The 23,208-nt window shown below is 39.3% G+C and overlaps 1 protein-coding gene across 2 annotated transcripts in view; it reads left to right on the top strand.

Moving 5' to 3' along the window:
* LRRC2 (leucine rich repeat containing 2) overlaps positions 1 to 20,530 on the top strand; it is a 356,803-nt gene extending 336,273 nt beyond the window's left edge. For both annotated transcript variants that reach the window (XM_063457177.1, XM_063457176.1), the window contains exons 7-9: positions 5,088 to 5,240; positions 16,031 to 16,170; positions 20,159 to 20,530. In XM_063457177.1, the coding sequence (XP_063313247.1) occupies positions 5,088 to 5,240; positions 16,031 to 16,170; positions 20,159 to 20,208 (343 nt within the window). In that variant the 3' untranslated portion in view covers positions 20,209 to 20,530. The remainder of the gene's footprint in view (positions 1 to 5,087; positions 5,241 to 16,030; positions 16,171 to 20,158) is intronic.
* Positions 20,531 to 23,208: the final 2,678 nt, after the last annotated feature.

Here is a 23,208-nt window from a genome sequence, read left to right as displayed (position 1 = left end):
ATATTTTTTGCAGGTGCCAACAGCAGCCATCATGCTCATGCAAACTGTATGGTATTGTATAAATGTGATGGAAAGATGTGCTTGCCACACACAAAATGAGCATCACACTGATCTATTACACACATTACACTGATAGAGCTCAAATCAGCTGTTTGTTCTTTCTTTGTGGACATGCAGAGTGAGGGGAACTTGGAGGCAGTTGAAACACTTTACTGATCTCCTATGTTATAATATTATAAATATATGATTTTATTGATGAAGAGTCAGAACTTTCCACAGCTCGGCGCAAAACCTACATGTATTTAGTGACACACTAAAAGAAATGGCAAAATTCAATCATGAAGACTCAGAAGTTAAAACCTGGATTGATATAAAGAAACTAAGAAATAAAGAAAAGTATTATGGGAAATAATTTGAAACATCTTCATGACAGCAGAGTATTTATAACATATATTACTGTACCATAGGGAAGAATCATCATTTTGAACCAAAGAAACTTGAATTCAGTGATTTGCTAGATTGCAATCTTTTATGTAACAATAGTCAATGATTGCGATTTATAACATTTTCAACTATGATTGGCATTAACATTAATGTAACAGGCAATCTTCAAGCTAAATCACTCACCCTCAATTATGATGATTTAACACTGTTCTGTTTTGACTATGCAAGTTCTGATTATCTTTTATCACCCTATTATACACTGATTCTGCATAATATATTTAGCAAACTTGCTTAAGCATTAGATGCCACCAAAAATAAGGAGGAAACAGCTGTAAATCTACAAAGAAAACACATATGATAGTGTAACACTATATATAAGATAATTAGAATGCGCTATTGGGTTTCACTCACAGGATGGTGGAAGATATAATCGCCTTAGAGTGCCTCCCTTGATAGAAATGGGGGGGCTGATCCAAAACTCCTCCGTTCCCAGCGATAACACTGCAGCATAATGGGTCAGACTTGAGGTTGAAGAATATATATTTTTTAGGATGGAGGAGGATATAATCGCCTTTAGGTGCCTCCCCTGATGGAAATTGGGGGACGATCCAAAACTTCTCCTTTCCTAGCGATAGCACTGCAGCATAAAGGTCCGGACTTGAAGTTGAAAAGTATATATTTTCTGCTTTATTTATAAAAAAAAGTTGTAAAAACAAACAAAATAAAATAAATTGGTGATGTACCAGGTCCTACACATTTTGTCCAAAAGGACTTCCTCAGGGACTGTTAAATAGTCTGAGCAACCAAATGAGATGCAATCAGCAGTGTAAAATTACAATGTAAAAAAGCAGTACACATATTTTTTTAGACACATTGACTGCAGATACTGAGGGAGACAGAGAATCCAGGATTGTGGGTTTTACCATTGCTTTGTCTATGCGCGAGTGGTATATAGCCTGTATTATAGTGGGTACTGTTTTATACGTGAGACATCGCTGAATACAAATATGTGTATTTTATTGCAGTAAAAGCAAACAATATTATGACATTCACAGTTAAAATGTCACGTAGAACTAAAAGAAAAGAAAATTCTTATTTTCTCCCATTTTTTTTTACATTTTATTCATATTAAATTATTTTTCATACCTAAATATGTGATGTTAAATGAAGGCCCTGTTTCCCCTGAATAAAATTATATATAATAAGTGTGGGTGCACTTAATATGAAAGAGGGGAATTACGGTTGTACAGACATATAGTCAAATTTCAGATTTTGTTTACGTTTTGTTTTGATAACAACGTGTACATTTGGCTCAGTCCTTAAGGGGTTAAAACAATGATTATTTAAGATATCAATTAATATACGCAACAACTAGAAGACATGCTTTTCTGGATCTTGTCATACTAATAATGTTAAAAAAAGGGAATTGGGGGCACACCCGCAACGTGCATTTCTCAGCAATGGTGCCACCGTAGAGACCAACATTTATACAAAATACAGATTAAGGAACAGTGCACACACAAAAACAGTTTTAAATTTTACAAAGCTACTTAAAATCACCTGTCTCAACAAACAAATACGGAGATTCAGTTCCACCATATGTCCATATCGTGTTAAACCCACCACTACGCCACAGTACTCAATATCGGTGGGTCCTACCCTAATTTTAAGACATATTAAATAGTACTAGTACTAAATGAGCTAAAGTATATTTAATTAATCTGTTGTAAGAGCATTGTGAATATATATATTGCTAAATGATTGTGATACATAATATTTTTTTTTTAAATACAATATCAAAACTAAACAATTAAAGTAATAGTGCTTTGATGTATATACTAACAATATATATCATATATCTACTCTGTATCAAATGAAAATTATGATTAGATTGACAGCTGTCCATAACCTCCTCAAAAGTATACTTTCTTATGGTTTATGGTCACCTCCAAAGGTGCATCTGAAGCAAAATGGTGGTGTAGGGTGCTCAACCCTAAAGGAGTTGGTGTCTAAATTCTGATCTCTATGGTAGTACCATTGCTGATAAATGCATGTTCTGGGTGTGCCCCTAATCCCTTTTTTTTACTTTGTATGTTGGGAGACCAGACTAGATTACATCAGGGTTTAGCAGCTCCCCAACTTACGGCCTATTTTATCATTCTTTTGGTTTGTATGAATCAATTTTCCTAAATCATTTGCAAGGATAAAATATGTCTGAATCAAAACGCCATATGGTATCATCTCGAACCTCCTGAACTAAAAAAATGTAGTTTGATTCCGCTGATCCAAACATTTTCACTATGCATATGTCTAATGAATATTGAATTTTACGAATTATATATTTGTCAATCTTAGTTGCATTTGTGTCAAATCACACTTGCCATCGCTTGACCTCTTTAAGCTGTAAGAGAAAATATAAATCCTACTGCTTGCCTAGTCAACAGGCGGTGCTAGTTATTAAATCACAAGTTCACTTATCTTTGGCCAGCCTGCACCGTCAAATGCTCACTGAAGATGGAGTTGTAGTTCTACTAAAATTAAAGAAGTACCTGTTTATTTCTCTAGTATAGTTCAAAATTTTCAATAGGTACTTATATAGGAGCCTAGTTGGAAACATCTGTTAGTTTACTAGTGCCAACACAAAGCCACTTTGTGATTATACCAGACTTTTCTCACCTATAAGGAATAAAAAATATAGGGTTCCAGGCAAATAGGAATAGAAAAGGGAGATTTATCAAAGTTAAACTATGTTATTCAGGATTAAATTAGCAAAATTTGATTTATTCTATGGGCTTTCATGGTTATTGGACATTCTTTAGAACTTTACCCCAAAGAGCAACTGTTCTGCCTTGATAAATCTTCCCATAATCAATACATGTGAAACATTACAGCCCAGAAAGAATTAAAAATTATTGTCTAATTTAAATTATAGTGTTTACATAGTTTGATTTAATTAAAATACCTTTACAACACAAGTTTTAAATATATTAATTAAATGAGAACATTTCTAAATAAAAGTTATGATTTTTTTTTTATGATTATTGCTATTGTAAAATCTACTAATGAGTTTATTGATGTGAGTTTGCCACTCTTGAACATGCCTTTAAAAAGATAAAATCATAAATTAAAGCTTCAAATTTAAAAAAAAAACCCAAACTAAACTTTTTTTACTAGAAGTTCTCAGCTTTAATTGGTGGCATTGAAAATCCTAAAAAGATAAAAAAGAAGACTAATCATTATTAACAGCAATTCTGGCATCTTATTTGAGGATTTTACCATGATAATCCTGAATTATCATGATTTATCTAATGGTTAAAGGGAAATATTTTTTTAATATATATTTTGAAATGGTTATTACAATTTTGAGAACACACACAAAAAATAATCATTTATTTTATGAAAAAGCTAACTAAAAATAGTCTACTGCTGGTAGAAGAAATCTGAATGGTTTTATTTTCAACAATTACACTCTATAATTACTATAATTTTGACAAATAAATTGTAGATCTCTGTAAACCTTTTCATATTTCGAAATATGTTTTGTATTGAGTATTTAGGTCTTCATTACCAAAAGTCTGTTGCTTATTAAAAGTACTGTGAGATGAAAATTGTTAAAGCGGTTTTAGTTTCTCTTTATTTGATGCACTCGTTGTGCAGATGCCATCAGGACACCAATAGAATTCTATCACTTTTAATAGTGGAGACTTATAGGGACTTAACAACAATAAATTACCAACAAATACACATAATGGTTTTTAAAAGAAAATAAAGTGCTATGAAAAAGTTTTAGTTATTCCCTTTTTATTTCCACTTTCTATTTAGAAAGTGAAACATATTGCAACATACATGTCCTGTTATGTGTGGTATAAAGTACACTTGTCATTTAACAACAAGAACATCATGCTAAAAGTCAAACATTATGGGGATGCTTTGCAGCCTCAAATCTTTTAAGATGTGCCATCAATGAAGGGCCCATGAATTATGTTCTCTACTTAAAAATTCGGATGGAGAATGCAGGGTCATCAGTGCATGATCTAAAGCTGAAACACAATTGGGTTGTGCAGCATGACACTGATTCAAAAAAGAGTAAGTCCAACTGGGAATGGTTCAACAAGAACAAAACTAAGGTTGTGTGTGAAGTAGCCTAATTAAAGTCACAAATCTCTCTTCGAGATGCTGTGGTGAGACCTTAAACAAGCAGTTCATACGTGCAATCCATCCAATTAATTACCTCAATTCTGCAAAGAAGACTGGACCATAATTCATCCACAGTTGTTACTACTAAAGATGGCACACGCAGTTATTAAGTACACTGTGACAATTAGATTTTTATACAGGGCCAGGCAGTTGTGGCTAACTTTTGTATTACTATTATTAAATAAAATTAACATTTAAAAATTGAATTGTGTGTTTACTTGAATAATGTTTGCTTAAAATTTTGTAAGATGTGAAATCATTCTTTGTGACAAATATGTGTAATAAGAAAGCTGGTTAGAGCAAAATACTTTTTTTGTGGAATTGTATTCGGTCAACTATATTTTACTATACTTGATTATGAAACACTTGTTTTGTATAAGAACATATATATTATTTTGTGATATGTTATTAATGTTTTATCAGTTATTTTTTGTCATCTTTTTTAGGTTAGATCAGCTACAGAGTTTTCTCCTTCAAAAAAATGAGATCACTTACCTTCCTCTTGAGCTGACTAATATTTCTAATTTGAGATTGCTGGTCGTTAGTGGAGATAGACTGGTGGAAATACCATCTGCTCTAGTGGAAAACCCTTTGCTGAAGTAAGTTGAAAATTAAAGAGTATTCAAACTTATTGTGCTAGTAGTTTAACTCCTGCACTAATGGGTTATAAATGTGATGCTGTTACTAGGCAGCTGAGTCACAGTGGGCTTTGTACCTCTACAATCCAACTATCTTGCATCTAAGATTATATGTGTTAGTACGGGAAATATGTGTTTCCTTTCTTTCTTTGCTCCATTAGTGACTAAGTGTGTGGGCCAGAGTATTGCACAAATAGACATTTGTGTTGGAACCTTTAAAATCTTTGCTATATGTGTGTCATGCATCACAAAATATACTAGATCACTCACAGTTTTGAATGACACCTTATCCCAGAATGGTAAGATTGCTAGGAAAATAAATTAAATCAGTGACCAATTTTCAACAACATTGAAAACTTGAGATGAGTTATATAAACATAGACTTATGAGGATATGCTAATAAACATATCAGGTCACTGCAGGATAGAATAATCAAAACTTGTAAAAAACATAAATAATTGGTAATATCTCCCCAATATAAGGATGTAACATATGATTTACCCATATTAAACCGCAGCCATTTGATTCAACAAATAAACAGACAAGCAAGCAGGCAAACAGACAGACAGACAGGGAAATAAATGCAATTAAAATAATTAGATAATGTCTAGCTGCATTTGCACATGTTACATTGTAGTTCACTGACAACGTTTCTTGTATTCCGTAGGGACTGAAATGTGTCATCAATTGAGTTGGTTGGCAGTAATGAACTGTGCCTATTGAGATCAGCAGTATCTATAATTTATAACTCACATGCCAGATGTATGCTCATTAACTTATATCTTATTGCATGAAGCCGTTCTGAGGGTAAACAGGATGTGATCAGATGTCTTTGTTTCACCGATGGGAAGGCATTTCAAGAGAACTAATGCTCTGTTTTTATTGCATGCTGCCAGATACATGCACCATAGCACCACTCCTTTATCCTCCATTTTGAAGGGTAAGGGATCAGACGTGTCAGAAATTTGTCATATACATCTATATCAATATCTATATATGCTATCCTTAATAATCTGCACTATTCATTCATTGACATGGTTGTGTATCATAACTCACACGATGCATATAAATTTGCCAGTACTGCCAGCTGTTCTCCACCCTAGACCTGGATGCTTAAATTGATATCTAAAGAAGAAAAATGAGCACAAAGAGGAAATATAATATATCTTACAACTATATGAGCATCAGTGAGCTTCTTGCTAATATCTTCTAGCTAAATGTTGTCCCATGCACACAAATCATATGGTGACACAAGGGAAGCCAAAACCCTAGCCTTGATATATTCGCCCTTGTGGATAATGTAATGAGGACAAGTAGATATGTTTAGCAAACAGCCAAAATCCAATTTGTATGTGAACACTATGCATATGGATATATGTAAAATTTTCACTGATGCATGAATTCTATGTTGTATTTATTGCATTAATAAATACAGGGGTTGTTTGTGAGGTCATTGAGTTATTAAACTTCATTATTTGATACTGCAAAGTTTTAAACATATCATGTTACTAATAAAATTAAAAAATAAAATCAAAGAACCCAATCTTACAAAACAGTTTTATTTATTTTTTTTATTTAAAAGTTGTATAACCTTACCAACATATACATATACCAAAAGATAATTTAAATGTAAATACTATTGTTTTATGTCTTTGGAAGAAATACAAATGAGTGATATGTCTACAGTGTTTAAGAGGACACACAAGGCACCATAACCACTATAACTTAATGTAGTGGTTCTGAGACAAAGAACTTGTCCTTGCAGGCTCAGCAGTCAAACCACTGCCTTTTCTGAAAAAGTTTACACTGCTGCCTAACACCATCTCTAGAACCTATCACTGGGACAGCCACTAAGTAAGACCTGCTGATTGTGTCTCCCCACTCTACATGGAGGTGCCGAGTACTCCCCATATGAAATTATACAGTCAATGCATCTCTATGAGGAGATGCTGATTGTCATGCATACAAGCTTGCACCCAAATGCTTCCCTATGGGGAAGCAATTGATTGGCTGAGAGCATTAATATTAATGAGTAGTGATGTCGCGAACATAAAATTTTCGGTTCGCGAACGGGCGAACCGGGCGAACCATAGACTTCAATGGGCAGGCGAATTTTAAAACCCACAGGGACTCTTTCTGGCCACAATAGTGATGGAAAAGTTGTTTCAAGGGGACTAACACCTGGACTGTGGCATGCCGGAGGGGGATCCATGGCAAAACTCCCATGGAAAATTACATAGTTGATGAGTCTGGTTTTAATCCATAAAAGGCATAAATCACCTAACATTCCTAAATTGTTTGGAATAATGTGCTTTAAAACATCAGGTATGATGTTGTATCGATCAGGTAGTGTAAAGGATACGCCCGCTTCACAGTGACAGACCAAACTCCCCGTTTAACGCACCGCAAACAACCGCAAACAGTCCATTTGCACAACCGCAAACTCCCCATTTGCACAAGGTTGGATACCAAGCTAGCCATGTCCCGTTCCTTGTCTTCACTGATCTCATTGAAGGTCTCTCTTCCTCCACCCAGGAAGCGGGAGATGGAAAAAGATGCTTGGTCGGCCCTCCTACTTCAAATTTGGGGCACTGCGCGTGCAATCTAATGTGCCACCAGATAGGAGTAGTGTGTTAAGTAGTACTATTCTTATCAGTTTAATCCCTGTTACGTCCCCTATCAGGGGACGTGTAAATAAGGCATCGATTTTAGGAAGTGGGAGATGGAAAAAGATGCTTGGTCGGTCCTCCTACTTCAAATTTGGGGTACTGCGCGTGCAATCTAATGTGCCACCAGATAGGAGTGGTGTGTTAAGTAGTCCCCCTCATCAGGCCTTTTTTATTCAAATGTATCGCCCACTGTCAGTCCCTTCGGGATCCATCCCTCATTCATCTTAATAAAGGTGAGGTAATCTAGACTTTTTTGACCTAGGCGACCTAGGGTAGACCCCGAAGGGCTGTGGCGATGCATAGGACTTAAAAAGCTTTGCATGTTATCCATCAACAACACGTCTGTAAAGCGTCCTGTCCTTGCCGGCGTGGTCGTGGGAGGAGGAGGATTACTTTCACCTCTTCCCCTGTTAGATTCCCGTTGTGCTGTGACATCACCCTTATACGCTGTGTAAAGCATACTTTTTAATTGATTTTGGAACTGCTGCATCCTTTCCGACTTGCCGTATTTCGTAACATATCAGGCACTTTATGCTTATACTGGGGGTCTAGTAGCGTGGACACCCAGTACAGGTCGTTCTCCTTTAGCCTTTTTATATGAGGATCACTCAACAGGCACAACAGCATGAAAGACCCCATTTGCACAAGGTTGGATGCCGAGCTACTCATGTCCTGTTCCTCGTCCTCAGTGATCTCTCTTAAGGTATGTTCTTCCCCCCAGCCACGGACAACACCACGGGTACCAGATAGGTGACAACGAGCACCCTGGGATGCCTGTTGTGGTTGGTCTTCCTCCCCCTCCTCAAAGCCACCCTGGGCTCCTCAACGAGCACCCTGGGATGCCTGTTGTGGTTGGTCTTCCTCCCCCTCCTCAAAGCCACATTCCTCCTCTGACTCCTCTTCCTCACAATCCTCTTCCAGCGTTGCCGCAGGTCCAGCAAGCGATGCTGTTAAGGCTGTTTCTGGTGGTGATGGTTACCACAACTCTTCCTTTTCACGCTCATCTACGGCCTGATCCAGCACTCTTCGCAGGGCACGCTCCAGGAAGAAAACAAATGGTATGATGTCGCTGATGTGCCTTCGGTGCGACTGACTAGGTTTGTCACCTCCTCAAAAGGACGCATGAGCCTACAGGCATTGCGCATGAGCGTCCAGTAACGTGGCAAAAAAATTCCCAGCTCCGCAGAGGCTGTCCTAGCACCCCGGTCATACAAATACTCATTAACGGCTTTTTCTTGTTGGAGCAGGCGGTCGAACATTAGGAGTGTTGAATTCCAACGTGTCAGGCTGTCGCAAATCAAGGGCCTCACTGGCATGTTGTTTCGCCGCTGGATATCGGAAAAGTGTGCCATGGCAGTGTAGGAACGCCTGAAATGGCCACACACCTTCCTGGCCTGCTTAAGGACGTCCTGTAAGCCTGGGTACTTATGCACAAAGCGTTGTACGATAAGATTACACACATGTGCCATGCACGGCACATGTGTCAACTTGCCCAAATGCATTGCCGCCAACAAATTTCTTCCGTTGTCACAAACCACTTTGCCGATCTCCAGTTGGTGCGGAGTCAGCCACTGATCCACCTGTGCATTCAGGGCGGACAGGAGTGCTGGTCCGGTGGGACTCTCTGCTTTCAGGCAAGTCAACCCCAAGACGGCGTGACACTGCCGTATCTGGGATGAGGAACAGTACCTGGGGAGCTGGGGTGGTGCCGTTGATGTGGAGCAAGACGCAACAGCAGAAGAGGACTCAGCCAAGGAGGTTATGGAAGAGTATGGAGTAGGAGGAGTAGAGGAGGTGGTAGCAGGCCTGCCTGCAAGTCGTGGCGGTGTCACAAACTCCTCTGCAGAGCCACGCATTCCATGCTTGGCAGCCATCAGCAGGTTTACCCAATGCGCAGTGTAGGTGATATACCTGCCCTGACCATGCTTTGCAGACCAGGTATCAGTGGTCAGATGGACCCTTGCCCCAACACTGGGGCAAGGAGGACAGCAGTGGTTAACGTGGCTGAAGATGCTGGACCAGGAGGAGGATGGCGGCTTTGAGTTTGTGTGCTGCTTGTACTCATGTGTTGATCCCATAGGCGTTTGTGATGTGCGATCATGTGCCTTCGCAAAGCAGTTGTACCTAGGTGGGTGTTGGACTTCCCACAACTCAGTTTCTTTTGGCACAGGTTGCAAATGGCATTGCATTGTCAGAGGCAGACACAAAAAAATGCCACAATGCTGAGCTCTGCAATGACGGCATTCTGGTGGTGGCAACAGCATGCGTTGATTGGCGTGCTGTCTGGCTGACCCCGGGTGCCGATGCATGCTGTCTGACTGTGCCACTAGCTCCTTGCGACGACCTCCCCCTGCTTCAAACTCGTCTCCTCCTCCTCCTCTCTGTCTCCCCATCTGAACTTTCCCCCTGTTCTTCTTCTCTTCTAGCGGGCACCCACGTGACATCCACGGACGCATCTTCATCATCAACCGCTTCACTTGTATCTGACAACTCAGCAAAGGAAGCAGTAGTGGGTACAACATCATCATCACACCGTACGTGTGTAATGCTACCTGACTGAGACATATCCCTGTTATCTACATCCTCTGGCAATAATGGTTGCGCATCACTCATTTCTTCCAACTGATGTGTAAATAACTCCTCTGACATACCAAGTGAAGTGGCTGTGGTGCTAGTGTTGGTGGTGGCAGCAGGCGGGCGAGTGGTAACTTGAGAGGTGCCCGAAGCTAAGCTGGAGGAGGATGGTGCGTCGAGGTTCCAAGCGGAAGCTGTAGAAGATTGGGTGTCCTGTGTTAGCCAGTCAACTATGTCCTCAGAACGTGGCCTCTGAACACTGGCCATTATTCTAGGGCCAAAGGGAATCACAGCACCACGATCACGACGGCCCCTGCGGGGTGGCCTGCCTCTGCCTGTCATTTTTTTTCGATTAGTGGTACTATGCGTGCAAGCTACTGTGACAACAGATATGAGTGGCACTGGTGTGACACTGTGCCCTGGCAGGCCCTGAAACGCACACTCGTGAAGGAAACTGACTGCTATTATATTACGGTCCAAAAAGTTTAGTTTTTTTTAAATGTAAGCTATTGGGACACCAGATATGAGTGAGTGGTGGCACTGGGCAGGCCCTGAAACGCACACTCGTGAAGGAAACTGACTGCTATTATATATCAGTCCAAAAAGTTTTTTTTTGTTAAATGCAAGCTATTGTGACACCAGATATGAGTGGTGGCACTGGGCAAGTGGGCACAGTATACGCTGTGAGCCAGACACACACGCTGGCAGACAACTAACTGCTATTCAATCTATTACAGTCAAAAAATTATTTTTTTTAAAAGGTACACTACTGTTACACCAGATATGAGTTGCAATGGTGTGACACTGTGCCCTGGCAGGCCTTGAAACGCACACGTGTGAAGGAAACTGACTGCTATTATTTCACAGTCAAATTTGACCGAACAGCGCATGTGTTCGCCATCTGTGGCGAACGCGAACAAGCGATGTTCGCCGGGAACTATTCACCAGCGAACAGTTCGGGACATCACTATTAATGAGCTCAGCAAGTAGAAGCAGAGTGACTGTGGTGATAGAATAAAGATAAGTAAATCTCCTTATTTAAGAGGAACCCAATAATAAAAATAGTTGTGATAACACTCTAACATTAGGAATACATTTTGTATTCCTAACATTAGTGTTACCTTAAAAGGTAATAGCAGAATTTAATAACCCAAACTGAGACTTTAAATTTTGAGACATTAGACATGCGGACAACAAAAGAAAATTTGCTCAAGCTAACCATTTTTCTCAAAAATAGTAAATTATTTAGATTGCCAAAATGTTGGCCATATGTTGGTTGGCCTCAGCAAAATTTTAGTATAGAAAATACAACTCAGTAACCGAGTCAGATTACCACCAATTATGTCTTTTTATGGCACAAATTAACATGCATGCCCAGTGTGCATTTCAGTTGATTCATGATTTAAATACATTTTGGCTTGAAATTTGACTGATCACTCGGTCAACCTAAATACGGAAGAACTGCAGATGGGACTAAAATGATTCTTGAAATCCAATGAACATGGTAAATCATGAAAGACTAATCACTACTATAATTTTCTGGTAAATATCTGTAAGTTCTCCAATACTTATATAGACAAACCATCCATTTCATTGAAGAATTGGTTTGCAATCCCAGGATACCATCTGTGAAGAAGTTCCCTGTGTAACTTTCCAGTTTTACCAAATCCAATATGTTTTCCACTGGTTCAGTACTTTCAAACTACTGAACACCAACAAACCCCTGGCTCATTAACTTAGAAGAAACCCCTAACCAGAAAGCTCTCTCTGGGTGGCCGACATGCTTACAACTGAGTACACATGCTCTAGTGAATGGTGGCCATTTTGTCTTCTGAACGCAGGCAGTGGTAGTTGGTCGTTGATTGCATGGAACTCTAAGTGGGACACCTTAAATCACGAACCCCGGGAGAAGCATACCATTGCCTGCTCCTCTCCAAGACAAGCCAGGAGAGCACTGTTTAGGGGAAATGACACTCACGAATGAGGGGAACATTCACTCTCTACGAGCCAGGGGGAACCGTCATTTGTACTTGCATAGAAACTCATGAAAGTTGACCAGTCGTTACCTCTTTTCTTAAGGAACTATTTTGAGCAGCAGCCACATGTGAGATCGGTCAAAACTTTACCCCAGTGGCAATTTGGCTATACTACATGGATCTGAGTGCTATTTGCAAAACTTTGGCACTCAGATCCAGGCTATCCGGAGATAAGGGACTTGTGGGGGTTCGTATCAATATTGTATGTATTTTGGGGTGGTTTATGTGTTATGTACTGTACCTTGAGTGTCTGGGAGATAATTAGTTTAAGCAAAAGCAAACTCACTTATGTCCCAGACACTGGGCGGGCTTACCTATGTTTTTGCTGGAGACCTCATAATCGGGGTCTGTGTATATAAACATGCAACTTGGCCATAATAAACCAGTCCTTTTGTACCCTTCATCAACTCTCGACTGATGTTTGTGTAAGCGATAGAAAGAGTGCTATATTCACATGAACCTTGCGGGAATTTAGGAATCTTCAGACAAACGTACCACTCTGGGTACAGGCAGTTTGTTACACCATCAGCACCTGAGAGTTCCGGTGAGACCGTTTGTTAGTATTTTATATTAAGTGTACTAAGTGACAGTACACTTGGGTGTGTCTTTTAGCAGCACATGGTTATATTTTTAAGCACTCTTAGAGATAATCTAAGAATTCCAGAGAAAAGATCAGAAGCCTCTGCTTCAGATATCTTTTTTGAAGACCTCAGATCATCAAGGCCATCTTTTCCTTTGCATTTAGTTTTAAGGAACATAATTCAAAAAGAGTGGAATAAGCCTGAAATACAATTATCTCTAAAGAGAAGGATTCCAAGGATGTACCACTTAAATTCCAAGGAATGTAAGTCTTGGAATTCAATCCCTAAGATTGATGCGGCCGTTATCAGGCAAGCCAAAAGAACAACTCGATTGATAGCATGGCTTCACTGAGGGAGCTTATGGAAAAGAGACTAAATGTACATCTAGTAAATACTTACTTGGCATTGTCAATTGGTTCAGGTCTCCATCCAGCTTTAGAGAGCTTAAGGTTTGAGTGGATAATCTGGAAGAAGATATAGCCAACTGAGATAGCATCTTTATGATGTTCACCAGGCCCAACGGAATAGGTAGAAGGTTGTTTTATCCATACTGGGCTGTTAATATCTCAGACTAGTGGGTCCTGAGCATAATAAGAGAAGGATACAGATTGGAATTTAGAGAAATACCAAAGACATGGCAATTCAGAACAAACGTTTCTCAAGGCATCAAATATTGCTTTGTTAAGATGGGCTCACTGGCTTAAAAAAAGGCCTGTGCAAGAAAACGTCTTAAAACAATTCAAGAAGAAAATACAAGAATGAGAACAATTTATAGTAATTCCACGGGAACTCAAGCTCTGTTTGACTTGGTGGTTTCAAATAAGAAACCTAAGCAGCGGAAGAACCACAGTAAACAACTATAATTACAGATGCCAGTTACAAGGCTGGGGAGTACACCTCAACAAAAGTATGGAATGTGCAGTATCAGTTTCTTCACTCAGACATCTTGGGAGCAGTCTACAAGGCAGTGGAATCATTTACAGACCACTTGCAGAACAAGTGGGTATTGATAAGGACAGACAAAAGGTCAGTGGCATCGTATCTCAACCATCAGGGAATATCAAGAAGCAGGAAACCACTGTTCGAACTCCAGCCAATAATAATTTGGGTTAAGAATAATCTGCAGGGGTTGAAAGCAGAATCACCTAGCAGATTACCTGAATCCATCCCACATCAATCTGGGAGAATGAACAGTGAAGTGTTCAGGAGATAACTTTGAAGTAGGGTATGCCACAAATGGACTTCATGGCAACACTCTAAAACACACAAGTAACCAGGTTCTTCTCAAGATGGCAATATCATCAAGCAGAGCCACAAGATGTGTTTTCTCAGGAGAGGAAGTTCAACCTGGCTATGTTTTTCTCTCAGTCCCTCTGATCTTTGAATTATTTTTGTGTTCTGCAAAGTAATGTGCAATTTATAATTGTCAATATTTATGTATTTTGTAAAAACAAAATCACGAATTCTTTGTTGATCCTTGTTTAGATAGAGAAAAAAATTGTTACAAAATAATGTTATAAGAAACCAGAATTCAGTATTCGTTTATTTTATTTGCATGCAATTAAAATTGCAAGACACATATCCAGAGTGTCATTATATGAATGCACAACTCTACACCCATATATACACATTGTTGGAAGTCAAGTGGACCATTCATCTTAGATGGTATAATCACATTCATTTAGAAAAGCTACACATATATTTTATCACTATTATCATCGTTGTGATGAGTATTATTATTACATTACATTTTAAACACACTACCATGTATATAGGCTATACATGAGGTAAATAAGGAGGTAAGGGAGTGGAGAAACTCAGATAGGAAAAGTGTATATCTGCTGGTTGTGTGCTTTGTAGATCTGAACTTACAATGAAAATTTATCCCAATTAGAGCACTATAAAGATATACTTTGTATATGATAGGAGTATAAAGAAAAAGTTATTCAGGACTGGCTTTACAAACTTGATTCTAAGTCTTTGATCAATCTGAATTATTACTATAACAATTCAGTTGCATAAGGTTAAACTTGCGCATGGCAGAAAAAAATATCTTGGCAAATCAATTTGGCTGAAACATTATTTAATTTGGTCTATTAAATTTCATTGATGTGTTAATTTGTTTGGATGTCAATATCATCCATGCAAATAATTTAGGAAAACCTTTTTATGACATACTATAAGGTTATGTAAAATTATCATATCAATGTACTGTAAAATATATAGATAATATGTATATGTATATATTGTGCAATACAGCAATAGGCTAATTTTTGTGCCCTTTTAATTAAGCTAATTCAGAATTTGGTGGACTGAATTCTGAGGAAATAGGATGGTATTTTAGCATTCACATTCGGTCCACATACAGTCAATATCCAGTCAAGATTTACAATTTTAAGAGTTTAGTTACTTTCGAGCACTCAGTACATATTTTAGGCAATTAGTGTGACTGATCCCTATTTCTTTATTATTTATATCACTAGTAAAATAACTTAAATTAAAATGCTCAGCACAAAGAACTATTGAAGGTTCATATATAGCAGTAATTTACTCACAACCTTTATTTCCAGAGGATAAATAACTTAATTGCACTGTCATAGTTATACTCAGGAGTGGAACTGTAGCAAATGCATGTGTTTCGGTGCAATTGTCCTATCTCTCGGAAGCATAGGTAGGAGGCTCTGCGGATATACAAAACAATGGCAAAGTCTATTTGCTTGGAGCTCTGTCTAAATCTCTAAGAAATCTGGTTAATTTCCTGTGTTTTTCTTTTCAAGATGCAATTTAAAAAATATATGTTTACACAGAGTACTGCAGTAAATAAATTAATAGTCGTATGATATCTCCTATGATTCTAATGAAAGTTTTAAATAATCTATCTTTTCCCTCAGGTATGTTAAAATTCTTGATAGCCCAATTGATGCTGGTTCAGATATTCCCGATATTGAGGACATAGAAGAAAGTTATCAGGATCGTGAATGGTTTGAAAAAGTATTTATGAATGCCTACATTAAAGACATAGCTGACAGAGGTAGGTATGAATATATATATATAATATACATGTTTAATATTTATATTATAGTCTTTAAACACATTAAATACACTGGTGGTTTGTTTATTGTCATGTGGCTGTCTAGAGACAGCTGTGTCTAGATCCAAACTGAGAAATGAACACAAATTACCTTATAAGGGCAGCAACTGTAGATATATGTTTTTGGTTTTATCTTTACTTTTGGCAGTTTATACATTTGTGCATTCTTGGAAATTTACTGGGGATTCTTAAATATTTAAGATGAAACAAATACTAGTTTTTATATTTTATTTGTACATGAAGTTTATACCAGTCCTTTATGTTTTGCAAAACTTGCCATTTTACAGTCAGCACTTCCTCAAAGTTGATGAGATTGTCAGCATCCAGTGACAGTGTATGCCTCAATAAGCAGAATCAGAAATGTTAATTCTTGGGATTATCTCACTTGTATCACTATGAATGATCCAAAGAAAACATCAAACCTGGTTAGGCTTTACTATAAAGAAGGACACTTTAAAACAAAATATGTCTCACTGACAGGATATCAATTCAATTGATTCAATTCAATTCCAACACAATTGTAAGGTAACCAGACATTTGCCTTTAGCAACTGCACAAAGATGATTCACTGCAACCCATCAGCAAAGTGTCCCTTTCTTGTGATTGAGTATGTGGACATCAGATTATATCAGATTATCCAACCAGTGCTCTGATTCATTCACTAAGCACCTTATCATAAAGATCCCTTAAAATGATCTGCACCTGCTAGAGGTGCAGCCCACAACCTCAACCTGTCCCTGCACATGTTCCAAGTTCACACATTTGGAGAAAGCAGAGCTGAAGGAGGCAAATCATATTCTAGCCCATTACAATGCTGTGAATGGTGAGCTAAGACAAATGTAGTGTGAAGGCCTGGGGATTTACAATGCAGGGGACTGAGGAGCCTGATTTATAGTTGAGGGGAATGAGGATATGCGCTTACTTGGGAGACAGAACCCACAATTTATAACAAAGATGTCCAGGCACTCACAGATGTCCAAGATGCAGACTTTATTGGAGTGGAGTGGCAACAAGATTCTTTCTCCAGCCACAAATAATCCCACCATACAGTACCCATATACCCTCTTAATTATCATTCAATCTGTTAAACAAGGAATAAGAAAATAATTAATAAAGTGATTATAACTTACAGAGTAGAACAAACACAAACCATGTGTGTACGCTCCGCCTTGAATCGGATGACACTGGAAGTGACGTGCGACACACAGGCCTACCGAAATAAATTAAATAAAAAAATATGTTAAAAAAGAGACATATGATCTCATAGTAGTCACAAATGTTGATCTACAATGATATTCCACAAAAGCACAAACAGAGGAAGAATATTAATACAATTTTATGGGAAGACAAGGGGCTTCATATTTGCTTTACCTTCTTTACTGAAAACCTCCAGCAACAAAGAAATAGTTAACATAACTTTTCAAAACAACCAATCAAAAAAATTAAAATAAAAAGCAGTATAAAACTCTGAGGCAGACACTCCCACTTCCTCTTTCTTTGCTGTTGCCTCCAGGTAAACACTATGCTCTGGGTTGTTTATTTCTTTATTATGCTTTATTATTATTTTTGATTTTAATGGTAAATGCTAATATCTATGCTGTGTGCTGGGCTGCCTGTGCAGTGCATGGTCTTTTGTTGGGATCTGGGACTGTCTGGGCCGACCTCATTTCTGGGGCTTCCCCTTGGGACCCCTCCTCGCCGGTCCTTGCACTGTGCACTCCCACGGCACCATCCTGGGTACCACCTGTAGCTCACGAGTGGCCTTTGAAACTGTCATGGTTCTGATCAGGTCAGAAAAGAGACTTACGCCAGAGTTGACTTTAGGTTATTTATTGGAAATATTTGACATGTTTTGACTTGAAATAAAAAAAGTAGCAAGAGTTAAAGGGGAATGGAAATAAGGACAAAGGGAGAAAGCAGAACCCATAAACGAGATTATAGGAAAGTAAAATGAGGGTTATAAAATAAAGAGTTTAGGCAATAGGCCCCAGACAGGTTAAATAAATAACATGAAAACCTATAAGCGAAATTTTAGGTAGAAGGAAGTAGGAAAACCTATAAACTGAATTATAGGTATAAGGAAGAAGGAGAACCTATAAGCGGAATTATAGGTATAAGGAAGAAGGAGAACCTATAAGCGGAATTATAGGTATAAGGAAGAAGGAGAACCTATAAGCGGAATTAAAGGTAAAAGTAAGGAGAAACTATAAGCGGAATTATAGGTAAAAGGAAAAAAGAGAACCTATAAGCGGAATTATAGATAGGTGAAAGAAGGAGAACCTATAAGCGGAATTATAGGTAAAAGTAAGAAGGAGAACCTAAAAGCGGAATTATAGGTAAAAGAAAAAAGGAGAACCTATAAGCGGAATTATAGATAGACGAAAGAAGGAGAACCTATAAGCGGAATTATAGGTTAGTATAAGGAAAGAACAGAAATAAAGAGTTAGGCAATATGCCCCAAGCAGGTTATCAGGTGACAGGGAAATCTATAAGTGAGATTACAGGCAAATCAAGAGAAGGAAAACCTATAAGTGAAATTATAGGCTACAGGCAAACATAATATTAGAAGACAGAAATAAACAAGTTAGACTTTTAGGTGATAGGTGGTTAGTTAGACTTTTAGGTGATAAGTCTCTTTTGTTTGGAGACAGTAATGCAGTTATCAGATAGTTGTAACAAGCCGTCTGCTCTAGGACCTGGGGTTCATCATCAACGTGGAGAAATTGGAGAAAGCGCGCTATCTCAGATCATCGGTCTCATACAACCGAATAGTGTATCATTTAGGCGAGGCCCGTCTGGAACTCCATTGTTGGCTTTGACACGTGGAGGCCTAGAATCGGATGCCAGCTGTCTGGGCTGGGGCGCTGCTTGCGATGGCATGGCAACAGGAGGACTCTGGAGGAGAAGGCCCTTCACATCAGCTTTCTGAAACTGATTGCAGGGTCATTTCTGGGGTTCCTTGGATGTGGCGGGCTTATCAACAATGGCTAGAGAGTTACTCTGATGGCTAGAGAGTTACAACAAATAGATATAATTGGTTGGACACGTGTTTGCGAATCTAAAGCAAGAGTGGACAACACATAGATCTCAAGCATTGTGGAACAACTCCCATGACATTTTGCCAACATTACGGCAAAGCATCATGAGATTTGTAGTTCCATAATAACTTAAGGTCTCACTTTTAGCCACCTCTCGTCTAAGCCACCTCTCGTCTAAAAGGTAATAACGAATAATTTATGTTAATGTATCACTAGTTTCTTTACCTATAATTTTAACAAAATCTCATACAAACATTTTCTCTTCTCATAATGGCAAATCGGTAATATTCTAAGGTATTATAAACAACTATTTATCTTGATGACAGAATAAGCCTGCGCTCTGATCAGTCTGATCAGTGAATCAGCCTATTTGAACTCTAATTTGACTCCCAACAATCTGAAATCACCAAATGTAATGAAAGTTAGTTAGTTCCACACACTTGGCATGCCTGAGTAAAGAAACAGCAGGAAAAAGACATGGTGTGCATGGTTCTTGATATTTTGAAGAAACATAAACTTGAGACTGAGAAAAGGAAGGAAGAGAGTCAGGTAAATGATATTCAAGGAGATATGTGATAAACAAGGGGGCACACTGTTTTTGAGGAATAAACCCTAACACTACATTCCTAAACTAAGGGGTTCATGTATTAAACAGTGTACTGTGATGAAATTGAAACACAATTACTAAATATAGGGGAAAAGTTAGTTTTAAGATTTTTTTAAATCTTAGCTATGCTTTACAAAATTTCACAGTTTGGTTTTAGATATTACTTCCTTAGAAGAACACTCACATATACTACCAACAATAGCTTGAAGATTACAATATATCTAAATGATAAAATATTAAAGAAAGAGAATAATGACATTCAAATCTTATTTTCTACCTCCAGAATCAACTCCCTGTTATACAACAAAGGTGTCACTGAATCTGCAAATATAAGCAATCGGAGCTGCAATTTATTCTCTGCAATGGACTTTGGAAATCATCATTAACATCACAATACTGTATGTTAAAACATAATATGTATTGTTTGTTTAGACTAAAATTGTAAATATAACACAGCATGTTACCTCATGACTCAAATTGACATTAATGATATTACTAGATGTTGTTAAATACACCATTACTATTTTAGATACATGTAATGAAAGAATAAATGCAGTCATTTTCAGTGTGAAAACGTGTGAATTGTGAAAAATTAATGCTTATATTTTATTGTAGATATACTGTATGTTTAAGCATAATAAACACAGTTAATAGAATCCAGCACTTACCGAATAAATATTTAATGAACACACATTACAACACATTTTCTGTTGTTTATCTCTAAAGGAAGTTGACCTAAGCTGGATAGCATGATAAGGGACTGTAATAAATAAAATCTTTGCAAGCTTTTGATTCTAAATATGCAATAGCTGGGAGTTATACGTGAAAAGGGTGCTTCTAAGAGGAAATATTTTAGTATATTTATGTAAAAAGTGATTAAAGTTAGCTGCTAAAACATCTAAAGTTTATCCTTCACTAACTAAAAATATGCAATATATGTTATAATCAGAGGTGTAACTAGAAACCACAGGACCACGGTGAGAATATGTCTACCCCCCCACCCAATACATACCCAACCCCCCACACATCACCACTTCCCCCACACATGCAGACACACACATAGACACACACATGACACACTGTCATGTAGACACACACATACATACATATATCCAAACACACATACACACACACATACAAACACACAAACACACACATACATACAGACGCACATACACACACATACAAACACACAAAGACCCATACATACAGACACGCATACATGCATACAGACACAAACACAGACATGCAGACATACACATACATACACACACATACAAACACACACACACACATACAGAGACACATACACAGACATACAGACACACGCATTCAGAGACATACATACAGACACACATACACTAACACACACACACACACACATGCAAAATGTTTAAGTCACCCCCGTTTCCTACCTTTTAGATGCAGAAGGGTGACTTCCCTGGGGTCCAGTGGTGGCTCAGCCTGATAGGAGTCAGAGTTCCCACTATGACTGACTCCTCTCTTCCTCCCGTGCGGCTCCGGTGGTTGCTGGGAGGAAGTGACAGGGACAGTCACTTCCTTACTGCACTCTGGCCTCATCCCATGGGGCCCGGTCACGCTGTTAAAGCTCCACAGCGCTGACCAGGCCCCTGGATATTCATTGCCATCGGGTGGAGCTAACAGCATAGCCCCTTAACGTGCGGCCCGGTGGATCTACTGCGCTCCAGGGCCGCAACACATGGCGACGGGCACCCAGGCACAGGAGTCCACAGGGCGGCCTGGCCCCTTAGAATGACGGGCCCGGTCACAGCTGTGACCCCTGCAACCGCGGTAGTTCCGCCACTGGTTATTTTTTATTTTTTATTCTTTATTTTTGTGGATAAAGCATTGTGGTTACAATTTCACGTTAGCATAACTTTGAATAACAATTATAACATGTTTGCGGGGACTATCCAATTTTTAAATGTGTGATAAGGCCTTGGCCTTGGTCGCCCTCTCTCGCCCATCCAGGTGGGGATTAGTGTTGTGCCGGGGGACGCATGTGTATTGCGGTGGGTGCCCATTAGCACATTGGTAAGAGGTTGCACACGGCATTAATAAAGGGCACATAAAGGGTGGGGGTAAGGTGCTGGGAGTCGCTCGCTTAGCGCTGTGACTGCCCATATGCTTTAGTGTGGGTATATTAATGTGCCTTTTGGCAAAGGGCACGTCTGGGAAGGTAGGTGTCTGGCTTGGGTCATTTTGGACCTTGGCGGAGCATACACTTAAACCAACGCCTTGTGATATGGCCTAGCTTGCTAGCCGAGTGTGTGGGTAGCTATCGAGTTTAAAACTGGTTTTCACACACATAGTACGTGATGGGGGGGGGGCATTACTTAACCAGGTAATCTGGACAGTAGCTGTCGGAGCCAGTGGGGGGAGGTTCTAAAATTTTTTTTACATCTTTGGGAACTATTAATGCACCTGTTGTTGTAACAGGTAAAAGTACATGGAACCTGCGCAGCTGCGCTCATATTAGGTAGGTAGGGCAACCATCTGCAGAGCCTCTCCTCTGGGCACGAAGGGGGTAATATCTGCGACAGTCCAGGATGGTTGGGCTATTTCTTGGGTCGTCTGCGCCTGTACGCCTAGCGATCGTAGGAAGGTTGGTATTTCTGATGTATGTATTAGCTTATGTATCGTGCCAGCCTTGTCCACTTGCAGGTGGCGTGGTCCCCGCTTGTATGAGATGGCTTGTTCCCGTAGAAGTTGCGTGACCTGGTGAAAAGACTTCCTCCATTGTATGGTGTGTCTGGAATAGTCTCTGTAAAAGGCTAGTTGCGCTTCTTCGAACTGAACCATGGGAGAGCCTCTTGTGGCCCCCAGCGTGGCTATGAGCCTGCGGCGGCAGTAATGAGGCAGTTCGGTGCCAGAAATTGTCTCCGGTACTCCCCGGACTCTTAGATTCCGTGCCTTATGCCTGTATTCAATGTCGGCTAATTGGGCTTGTTGATCGGCACATTGTTTGCGCAGGGAGTTTAATGCAGCATCCGTGGCGTTTTGTGCTAGGGTAGTACCCCTTATGCCTTCCTCCGCCGCCACCACCCTGTTGGTGAGTGTAGCTACGTCTTCCCTCACAAGCGCCATGTCCGCTTGGAACATCGTCTTTATTTCCTTCACCAGGGCTTTTATATCAGCTTTGGTGGAGGGTGCTGTGTCCCCCTGATCCTGGGGTCCCTGGGGTGGCCGTCACACTCGATGCAGGGTGGAGGGCTCTGTGTAACTGCTATCCTCATCCGAGGATTGTGAGGCATAGGCCTCGGGCGCCATCTTGGGAGGTACCTGCTGCGAGGCTGCACGGAGAAAAGCCCC

Source organism: Pelobates fuscus, chromosome 5, assembly GCF_036172605.1.
Source record: "Pelobates fuscus isolate aPelFus1 chromosome 5, aPelFus1.pri, whole genome shotgun sequence".
NCBI classification, from domain to species: domain Eukaryota; kingdom Metazoa; phylum Chordata; class Amphibia; order Anura; family Pelobatidae; genus Pelobates; species Pelobates fuscus.
This window is presented reverse-complemented; position numbering and strand designations above follow the sequence as displayed.